Here is an 11,110-nt window from a genome sequence, read left to right on the forward strand (position 1 = left end):
CCTTTGCCCTGCACTGTTTTATTTTGTCACTTTAGCAAGTTACTTCCCTAAAAAACAGGATATTTTTGTTTCCCACATTCAGCAAGTGCAGTTTCACTTTACAAAGTTTCAGGTAGTCAGCAAATATAGTCTACATCCAGAAGTAAAACATGTAAGGAATGGACAGTTCCGACCACTACGTGTGGGTTGCCAGCATTGTGTCTCTTTTAATCTCTTATTTTCCTCCTGTTTGAAGGATGATCTGATCCACTTAGGGGCCAAGTTCTCACCCTGCATCCGTAAGGACACACAGATAGTCAGTCTAATCCAGAAGGCCAGAGACCTGGAGAGAGAGTCTGGCTGCTGCGTCCAAAACGACAACTCTGGATGCGTGCAGACCCTCAGTTCCGACTGCTCCGTGAGTGTTTTATCCTGCACCTCCATGCTTAGTTTATAAGTTTAATTCAAAAGAGACCCTGATTATTTGATTGAGAAAGAAGACACATTCAGTGAGAAAGCAACAAGTAATTGAATATGCTGAAGCTACACACAAACATAAACACACACACACACACACACACATACACATACACACACACTAACATACACACACACCAGAAACAGCATTCACTCCTTAACATGAGAGGTTAAACTTACATAATCCACATGTGTAGAGTCTTTGTTATTACAGTAATTACAGAGTTTAAAAAGTACGTGCAACAAGATTTAAATATAAGAAATCACTTTTTTCCCAATACAAGATTTCTAAGTTCAGGGCTCCAGACTGACTAAATTTTACATCTAGTCGCGCATGTGAGACCAGATGTCTTGCCATATTAATCTGTAAGTGGCTAAACAGCAAGAGTGAGTGAGTGATAAGTCAAGAACAATATGTAAGCAGCTTCTTTAACATCAGGCTACAAGTTATAGTCACAGTGTCGGCACCTGACGGACCCGAAGCCTCCATATGTGACGCACCGCTGACAGGCCTTAATATGACTTTACATGAGAGTTGCTATTCTGCTGATTATTTAATTCCCTTGTTCTATGAAATAAAGCATACATTATAATACAAAATTCGCTGTTTATGCAGGAGACGCTGGCAACCTTTATTAAATGGAAGAATGAACCCGTGGACATAAACAGGTCCTCTGGTTCTGTCTGTCACCAGGATCCCAGGTGAATATATTTCACTGATCATTGAGCCACATGATGTGTAGAACATCACCTTACAACGTGTACGTTAATCAATTAGTGTTTTGTCATTTCAAATATCCTTTTGTCCATTTTTTGTGTTGCATGTTGTGTCCAGAGTGTGTGAAGTGCCTGCCTCCACAGCGACTCATAGATGGCCCGATGACATCACCCAGTGGCCGGTAAGGGGAATTAAATTTTCAGCACTAATTTCTCCACATCTTCATTTAAACAATATATTTTTACTATGCTGCTCTCTTTGTCTGAGCTCTACAACAGGAAATGAGATAAAGACAAAGATTATACTACAGGATGTCTTTAATGGCTCTGTGCTTGTCCTTCTCCAGGTGTGTACCTTTCCAAGGAAGTTCAACCACACAGGTTACAGACACATGGACTGTAACATCAAGGGGCGGCCTTGCTGCATAGGAACTAAGGGCAGGTGAGACGTGTGTTGTTTACTGACCTCAAGGCCAGCAGATATCTAGAAAGCTTGTTCTACTTCCCCACTTCTTAATCATCTGCATTGCCAGGTCATCTGGAGTAAACTTGAACTTTAGTATTCTTGTCCTTCCTGTAGATGTGAGATCACGACCAGAGAGTATTGCTCTTTCATGCATGGTTACTTCCACGAGGAGGCCACACTCTGCTCACAGGTAGTGTGTGTGTGTGCATGTGTTATATGCGTGAATGTGTGTCTTTCAGTGTGCTGGTACGTTTCTGAACCCATACACCACTCTTGCGCAGGTCCACTGTCTGGATGATGTGTGCGGCTTGTTGCCCTTCCTCAACCCTGATGTTCCTGATCAGTTCTACCGTCTTTGGCTCTCTCTCTTCCTCCATGCTGGGTACGCACCGCACCTCTCACAAACCACCTTGGACAAAGATTTAATTTTTCTTCAAGTAAACCTTCTTAAACACATTTAGATGGGGCTCTTACATTGTCTTATTTTATTTATTTATTTATTTGCTGGTTTTCTGGCTTTCAGCCAAACCAGCCATTCGAGCATTGATGTAGCCTAGGGATGGACGTGAGTGATCGATTCCTTGAGTAATCCTCGTTTCAAATTACCTTGAATGGTATACAAAACCACTCAAGTTTCTTTTGTGTGCGTGTGCGCTTGACTGGAGAACCGGCTATTCGTCTCATCGTCCAAGAGAAGTTGTGTCGGGGGGTGGGGGGTGGGGTGGGGGGTGGTGGGGGGGGGGTTACATTGCAAGGCCCAGGTGATATGGAGGTGCAGTGATGTTTGGGGCAGCACGTCGCAAGCACAGAGGCACTGGACACCCCCTTCAGGGAGGAATAGTCTGAAAATATGAATGTCAACAAGCTAGAAGCTTGTTTCAGTGAGCAATGGCTTCAGCCTCAGAAAAACACACTGAAGTGGTGGAAGTCCAACAGGCACCGGTGCAAAAAAACCTGAGCGTTCTGGCAAAGCAGAACCTGCTGATACCTGCAACCTCTGTGCCAGTGTAGCACCTGTTCCCCACAGCATGACTGATCATTAACAGAATGCAAACGTAAATTCAATTACATTTTTGTAAGGAAACAATGTTTTGAAGTTGTGGTTGTGAAAAAACAAGTCCTTAAAAGGGTAACTGGGACTGTTTTGATTTAGAATAATCATTAGGTGTTGGGTAGGCTGATTTGCTGTGCATCATTATTCCTGCAGGAAGATGCGTCAAGTTCTAAAACTAGATTTAGAAAAAAACGAGTACTCGATTAGCCCTTTGATGCGATCCCTCGATCTTGGAATGGAACTACTCGTGCCCATCCCTAATGTAGCCACTGCGAATATAGCACTTCACACGTGCTGAATGGAATTAAGAAAACGTTTATTTGCTTTTAAAAAGTGTTAAGCCTATTACGCTGAGTAAATGAGCCGTTTCAGTTTTTTGCATGAGTGATTACTAAGTGTGATTTCACTGTTAGCATGCTTCAGGATTCAAACTTAATGAAATATTTCTCAATGAGGCCTCAGTTCTTGTGAGCAGCTCACTCACATGAGAAAATACTGTTACTTAGTGCTAATACCAGGCACATGGAAAATCCCCCAGGTCTGCTTTTAAAACAAGCAAAGAAACGAGCCACTTCAGTGAAATGCAAAACATGGAGATGTTTGCAGTTTGCATAAAAATGCACATATGCGAATATTTGATGTTGTGCACTGGTTGAAATACCAGCAGACTGTACAGATGTGATTGATTCTCTGACTGATGTGTGTGTGTGTAGGCTGTTACACTGCTTGGTGTCGGTGGTGTTCCAGATGACCATACTGAGAGACCTAGAGAAGCTGGCAGGTTGGATCCGCATCTCCATCATTTATATCCTCAGTGGTATCACTGGAAACCTCGCCTCCGCCCTGTTCCTGCCCTACAGAGCTGAGGTGAGTTCTTCACATGAGTTCATGCATGCACAGACTTAAATGCACCAAAAAATGTTGTCATCAAATGTGTGCACTCTGGATACCACAGCGTAGATTATTATTATTTTCATTATTTCAGTTTGAAAGGTAACTTAGTTGCCAGTGTGGTTACAAGAGTTTCTGTATCAAAGTGTAAAAAGTGTAAAGTTAATGTTACAAGTGTGAACGTTGCGTTTGCAAACACAGATGAGTGGAACCACATCGGACAGTTAAACAGAACTGAACAAGTTGGACGTGTTGGCTCCCTTGGTCTGTATCAGTTTAAAGCATTGTGCACTACTGTAGTTTGCAGGGTTCGAACTTTATCAACTTGAAGTCCAAATTGCAAATTTCCCCTTTGTGGTATAAGTTATGAGCTGAACATATGAACTGAACACGTTAAGTTGAAATATTTTTCTTATGACTTTTTAAGTTGAAGTTTCTTAATAAATTAAAAGAAAGAAATAATTTCAAGTTCCACGTTCTGTCATCTAATATTTTATTCCATTACTTTTGAGGTTTTAGTTTTCTGCCGTGGTATTGTTTCAGTATCGGTATTGAGACATTTTAGGCAGGTACCAAAGTCATAATTTTGGTTTTGTGATAACACCAATTTGATGTGTGATGCATCGTTCTCTTCCCCTCCTCCAGGTCACCTCTTTAGTTACATTTAAGAGTTGCTAAATCTGGTCTGAATGAGCTCATGAACCAAGACAGCCTTTACCGCTCATCTTGCAGCAGGTTTTCAGGATGTTACAAAATCTTATAAAAAAGCCCATTTATAGTGTAGCTACCGTTTCTTTGCCTGCTGTTCCCACTCAGCGGCTTAGTTCAGCTTACCATGGCTCACTTACTGGAAGTGAGTTTGTCATACTGGGGATTATCAGAGCAGACCTAACTGCCCCCATGTAGAGTGGTCTGGAGGGACACGGGAAAACACCTCATGGGGTTAACTGTGCAAGTGCCTGGAGAAGCTGAGCTAAAGTGGATAACACATTATCAGACTGCTTTACTGTAGCTGAGTTATTCCCAAGAAGAGAGCTGTGCCAGGGCGAATTATCCAGGCGTCACACTTGTTTTATTTAGATGTTGTTACCTTAATTAATCCACTCTGTAGTGTCCTGTCCCTTTGGCACACACAATTAAGTCAAGTTAGGGAGAGAGGGAGAGAGAGTAGTCATTACTGTTTTCCTTTCTGTCATCTTCTTCTTTTTGTGATCGACTCACAGTAGATACATGTTTTTATGCCATAGAAGGCAGAAAAATATAGGAATACCAGGTGATCCATGATATTTTAAACACATGGATATTTATTAACCATCATTTACAAAAGCAACACAAGCCTCAAACTGTAACAATGCCTCTGTTGTTTTTATAGACGTTTCTAAATCAAATTGTAATCTTGCTAATTACTCAGTCTGGATTACCTACTTTTTACTGGCACATGTGTTTTCTTCAGTGTGTCTGTAAAGCCCACTTTCCCCTTGTGTGATTAGCCTAATGCCATTGTGTGGATGAACAGAGGCCAGTGCTACGATACTTAATGAATGGGATTACATTTTTTCAACAATAATTGCTGCATAGACGTGACTTGTTTTTGGTCTGTACACTTTTATGAACAAAATGTTCCTCCTGGCACACGTCTGAAAGATAAAATGGACAATTGTAGTGGATGAGAAAAAAGAGACATCTGTCATCTTCTTCATGAGCCCACAGCCGTTGATGTCCTCTGATATTTGCGTGGTGTGAAATGAGGTGGCTCTCAGTATGACGTACCTTGACGTGAGAGCCAGAAATCCCACTATCCAGCTCTGCTTAGCACCGACCAGCTCACAGGTCTTCACACACCAGGAATAACCAGAGGAAGCACATGCAAGGCACAACAGAGGGCGCCGTGTCATGGCGCTTAAGGAGGCAATTTAAGTGGATTATCCTTTAAGTGCTGAGTTAAGGAGACCCTGTGGCAGCTGCGACTGAAATAATGATAATTCTCAGTAGTAAAGACGATCTATAGAAATTGTAAAAGTCCAGCAACTTCCATTACTACTCTGTAAAATTCTGCAGAGATGAGCAACTGCCATCATCTGTGTCATTGGCTCATTTAAAGAAATGATAAATGAAGTCGGAAATCTGTATTTCATTGAAATATTATTATTAGATTAAATGAATCGAATGTCTCTTTACTAGATACAGATGTGAAGTGTTTTTGTTAGAAGAATAGGACGTCCGCATTTAACAACAGATATCAAAACATTTGTTTACATATTCTCACACAAGTCGTTCAATATATTCCAAGTCTCGCTTATACAGTCGTATGCTCAGTACTTCCCAACTACATGCATATTCGTTAAAACCTTACTATTTACAAAACTTTCACTTGGTTAGGTTAGCAGAAGTGTCCTCCCTGCCCCATCCTTTAACATCTGTTCCAGTACGTTCTATCTCAGCCAATGGTGAGTGACCATGGCGCGTGTTAAGAACGTGTCAGCCTGCGTGTGTTGGATGTGTGGGTTCAGTGCTGTGCCATGCTCCTTTTCTGGTGGAGTTTAACGTCTTCACAGATTAGCCACCTGCCTCTGACCAGGCCAAGCCTCCAAACTCAGCCCCGACGTCACTCTAATCTGCTCACCTTTACTGTCTGACCCAGGACTCGTAGTGTAATTACAAATGCTGGCTGCACAAATTTATATACATTACTTTATTTACATTTTAATTATTTGGGCCCTGAAATTCCACTCTGCTATTATGTCTTAGATTAAGGGCTTGGCAATATGAATGAATCGTATTGCGACTAAATCATATATTCAATTATCATGAGTATATAAAATTAGGCTTTACATTGTGGCTATTTCATATAGACTATTTCTTTATTGAATTACCAGAGAGCATTCAGTATCGTGATATATATCGTTCTCGAGTTATGCAATTATCTATATCAGCATAGAAGGTTTTGGCCATATCGTCCAGCCCTACTTTGATTCTCATTTTGCTTTTACTTGAGATATTTGTTTTTAACACATATTTAATGAGCTTTGTTGGAGGGAGTCTGAGATCCAAGTTTTTCATTGCCTACCACAGCTTCTTGTAATTGTTGTCAATAAAAAATAAAAATAGTTATTTGACAGAATTAGATCTAAAACTAAGAGAGTGTATGCAGCTAAACCTTTCTGGAGATGGTCAGTTTAAATAATAAAAATACTGTCTTCGTTCTGGGTGCGTACATGTGTTGCTTATACTATGATTATTCCCTATGCAGCAGTGCGCAAACAACATAAGCAGACATATTACTATTATATAGTATTTAACATCAAAAACATGATAAATTATTGCCAACTCAAGGAACAAAACAACTTAGATCTATACGACCTACTTATATGATTCTGTGCCATCTCTTATCTAATGAATGGAGTAGGTACTCACTGTTCAGAAGACAAATTGCTGTTATTTGAAGCAAATATAAATGAACATCAATGCAGCCAACTAACGTCAAGGTCACCTAAAAGCCCCTTTGTCACCAGTAAGCAGGATGTATGCATTTTATCTCCGGTACGCATCAGAGATGAATGCTCGGTCCAGTGCTCAGTCTTACATGTGTCATATGTCTTTAGCATACGCTTTGTGGGTGTTTTTTTCTATGTAAATGTGAATGTAGGAGAACTCTTAAAGGGGACATGCGCTCATTTTGAGGTCCAGACTTATGGTTCATTGTAGTGAGACCAATGTGGACCTCACTGTATAAAATGACCTGTTGTGATCTCTAGGATCATCCCAGCCTCATGAGCGTTTATAGAGACCTTTGGCATTCAGATGGTGTTTGGCTTTGAGAACAGAAATTTGATACCAACTTTTTTCTATGGTGTTTCTCGCAGGTGTCTTAATGTTTAATTTCGAAGGGATTTTTGACAATTTAAATCTATTCTATGTTAAAATGAGCACCAAATCTGTGTAACAAATGATATATCCACTTATTTTAACTTAGTTAACTTATGAGACATAAGTGAGCATGGTTTGGGCATCATTATATTCTGAGCCATAACTCTAAACTTTCAACATTTCAACAATAGTCCCCTAACAAAATATAATATTTATTACAGATTTATGACACAGTGCTGAGCTGCTTCTCAAATTAATCTTTAGGTCCCCAGCTTTTGATGTATACCACATATACATGTGTATATATTAATAGATATAGTTGTGACGTCACAACGGTATGGAAACGTTGTTTAAAGACTCCATTTCTGAATACGGGATTTGTGCTTTTCTGCATTCAGATACCACCTCAGCCTGCTTTATGATTAAAAAAAAGACATGGAAGTCCACTTTTTATAATATAGGACCTTTTAAATTTTTTCTACTACAATCCCTCCTTTAAGTTGCTTTTAACTGAATTCTGCGTTAGTCTGTAACTTGTCTTCTCTTCTCTACCTCCAGGTGGGTCCAGCAGGGTCTCAGTTTGGACTGCTTGCCTGCCTGTTTGTTGAGCTGTTTCAAGGTTGGCAGATGCTGGAGAAGCCATGGAAGGCCTTTCTCAAGCTGCTGGGCATCGTCCTCTTCCTATTCCTGTGCGGCCTCCTGCCGTGGATCGACAACATTGCCCATATCTTTGGTTTCCTCAGCGGCTTGCTGCTCTCCTTCGCCATCCTGCCCTACGTCACCTTCGGGACCTTTGACAAGTACCGAAAACGAATCCTCATCGCTGTCTCAATGTTGGCCTACATCGGGCTGTTCTCTTCCCTAATCGTTTGGTTTTATATTTACCCGATTAACTGGCACTGGCTGGAGCACCTCACCTGCCTGCCGTTCACGAGCAAGTTCTGTGAAAAGTACGACATAGACCATGACATTGACCATGTGGTGCACTAGCCTCCGGGCTACTGATGATGTGACTGTACTACTGATCCTCTGTCTTCTAGCCCATGGCCGAGTGGGCTGTTTTCAGGTCGGTGGCCTATTAAGAATGTGGCAATCATGATTTTTAGTATTCGCTCATCAAAGGACCCGATCAGAGTTCATGTGAATGGAACTGCAGCAGCCTCTTCTTCTCAGCTTGCTGACTTGTTCTCTACCCTTAACTTTAATCAATCTTTTTAATCCTCAATCAAGTCTGGCACTACCGAGTGTGTTAATTTGCTAATGGGTCAGCAGATCCCCTGAACTGGAGGACAGAAAAAGAAACTCAAGACGTCAAAACTGCATAGAGATCTACAGCGCGTCAGACTGTCCGCTTCCTTCAGTTCAAAAGAAGCCAAATGAATCACCTCTGGCCTACAATCTCTGTTCCCTTTAACTCCATGGGCGACAAACAGCTGAGCTAAAAAGCAGGACTGATGTCGTGGTGGGTCGTCAGGGTTTTTTTGGGCCCAGGGAACTGAGTCTAACACTGCTGAACACTACGAACGCTGTCATTCAATTCTGCTGTTTTTTTTATGTTTTAAGAGTCATGAAATGCTTTCAGAGTTAAAAAAAAAAAATGTTGTTTATCATTGCTCTTTTATATGTATGCACTTGTATGGCATGTCAATATTCTTTGCATCAGTGAAATGTTACGCTAAAGGTGTTCCGAGTATTAAGCGTGCAGCTGGAGTAGTTAAAGTGAAATATCAGTGGTCAACTCGTTGCCTTAAACAGACTATGCCATTTTACAAAGACGCCTCATTCTACTTTTGCATTCTGCTCGTGATCAACTCACTGAATGCCGATAAAAAACATTTCCGACCTGCAACCTACCAAAGCAACTACAGGTGCTGCTTATATATGCATGTTGTTCTCCACGATCACTTTGTTTTCTGTATGTCACTGCCACAAACGCAGTCAAGCTCTGCAGCTAACATAGTGGTGCCTAAACCATTTTATAGATTTACTATGAAAAGAATATTTATTCCAGGAGTAATTAACTAAACCGTCATTTTTGTTAGATCAGAGTAAGTTTTGTACTGTATTTTTTGACTTGGTGAAAACAAACATTGACATTTATGTTTCACCTGAGCCTTAATATGTTTGCAAAATATACCGTGAAAAGGCTTTGATGTTACTTTTTACATTTCAGAAACAATGCAAGAAAGATACTTTTAAACAGTAGCGTTGCAGCAGACAGGATTTTCCTCAGACAGACACATTCAGAGTAAACGTTAACACTTTTTTCACACTTCTGTTTTCTTTTTGTCCGGACGCTGGCAGCTGATTGCTCAGGTTGTGGTCCATGACTCACAGTAGATTGTTAATATTCTGGTGGATCCCTGACAACGGGATGAGTGTTTTTTGTTTTTTTAAGGAGCTCTGAAGTGAAAGATTTCTCCCATGGGTTTCCGGCTTTTGTCCTGGATGGAGTTTGTGGTTGTTGGTGATTCTGGCATGTGTTGATCCTGGCTGTTAGGAAAGCCACGGTCATGACTGTTGTTCAGAGGATTAGGTGAATTACTAATTGAGTTTATGAGATTACGTGAGTTTGTCTGTGGGGCTGACTCACTGATCATCTGGTGTTGTTGAAAACAGGAGTTGTTAAATGCAGGTTGAATGTTGGACAATTTAAAAGGTTGAATCAGTTTCAACACCACTGTATTAAAACCGTTTAAAGCATAGGACTCTGCCCTCATATAGTAAGTGTGAACAATGACATCCACTTCTTTTTAGGAAACCTCTTTACTGTGCCTTTTGACGTGTGAGTTTTTGATCTGATCTGCAACAACCCGCTCTTCAGTCACAACTATATGCAGCAGTGGGCATTGGGACCAAATACTTTCAGCCTTTTTATTTATTGGAATAAAAAGGGAAAGTTTAAAATGAATTTCAGGTCACGGACAAGGTACCGTTCTGTTTTGCTTCAGTTTTTTTAATGTGAAAATATGTGTGTTCACGCAGTCATGTCAAAATAAAAGCCACTAATAATGAGGTTGTGTGTGTCTGAGAGAAGTTTAATCTCTTGATAGTACCATGCACCAGTTACCCACTGAACACTGAGACTGGAACTTGTTTTCCATCATGAACACGTTTGTAGAAAACCCTACATAAAGTTATGCACAGGCATTCGTAAGAAAATATGCTGAGGGACCAAACTGGAAATCAAAAGACGCAAAACCAGAAGTGCAGCAACGCACAAAAAAACATTACGTGACTGATTTTAGACCACAAAAGGTGACGTTAGGGTTAGGCATGAAAAACACTCCATTAGAAAAAAAGTCTAATGGACCGGAAGTTGACCGTGAAAAATCGCTAACTCATCTGGTGTTAGTCAACTCGTTTTGTCTGTCATCGATTTCTCCTGCTTTTCTGTACTTTAGGTACACCAGTGAGAGCTTTGACCCTGAAAAATAACTTGAACTAACTTGAATATTTACATTACAGTGGGAATAAATGACATTTTTGTGAATCTAAATTAATGTTGTACATTCGAATCATGAGGCGTGATTTAAAGCTCCAGAAACGCTACTTAAATGACCTTGCCGTGATATTGTTTTCTCAACAACTACTTAAATGAAAAGACCTCAAAGCAAACATGCTAAAAAAATATAACCTTTATTATTTCAAGAACTAAA

At 40.5% G+C, this 11,110-nt stretch overlaps 1 protein-coding gene across 1 annotated transcript in view; it reads left to right on the forward strand.

Moving 5' to 3' along the window:
- LOC310960071 (inactive rhomboid protein 2-like) overlaps positions 1-10,375 on the forward strand; it is a 32,839-nt gene extending 22,464 nt beyond the window's left edge. Inside the window, exons 11-18 of the mRNA XM_083931673.1 lie at positions 236-397; positions 1,073-1,158; positions 1,292-1,355; positions 1,521-1,615; positions 1,754-1,829; positions 1,921-2,021; positions 3,407-3,560; positions 8,010-10,375. Of these exons, the coding sequence (XP_083787799.1) occupies positions 236-397; positions 1,073-1,158; positions 1,292-1,355; positions 1,521-1,615; positions 1,754-1,829; positions 1,921-2,021; positions 3,407-3,560; positions 8,010-8,441 (1,170 nt within the window). The 3' untranslated portion in view covers positions 8,442-10,375. The remainder of the gene's footprint in view (positions 1-235; positions 398-1,072; positions 1,159-1,291; positions 1,356-1,520; positions 1,616-1,753; positions 1,830-1,920; positions 2,022-3,406; positions 3,561-8,009) is intronic.
- Positions 10,376-11,110: the final 735 nt, after the last annotated feature.

This window comes from Echiichthys vipera (assembly GCF_963691815.1).
Source record: "Echiichthys vipera genome assembly, chromosome: 2".
NCBI lineage: Eukaryota > Metazoa > Chordata > Actinopteri > Perciformes > Trachinidae > Echiichthys > Echiichthys vipera.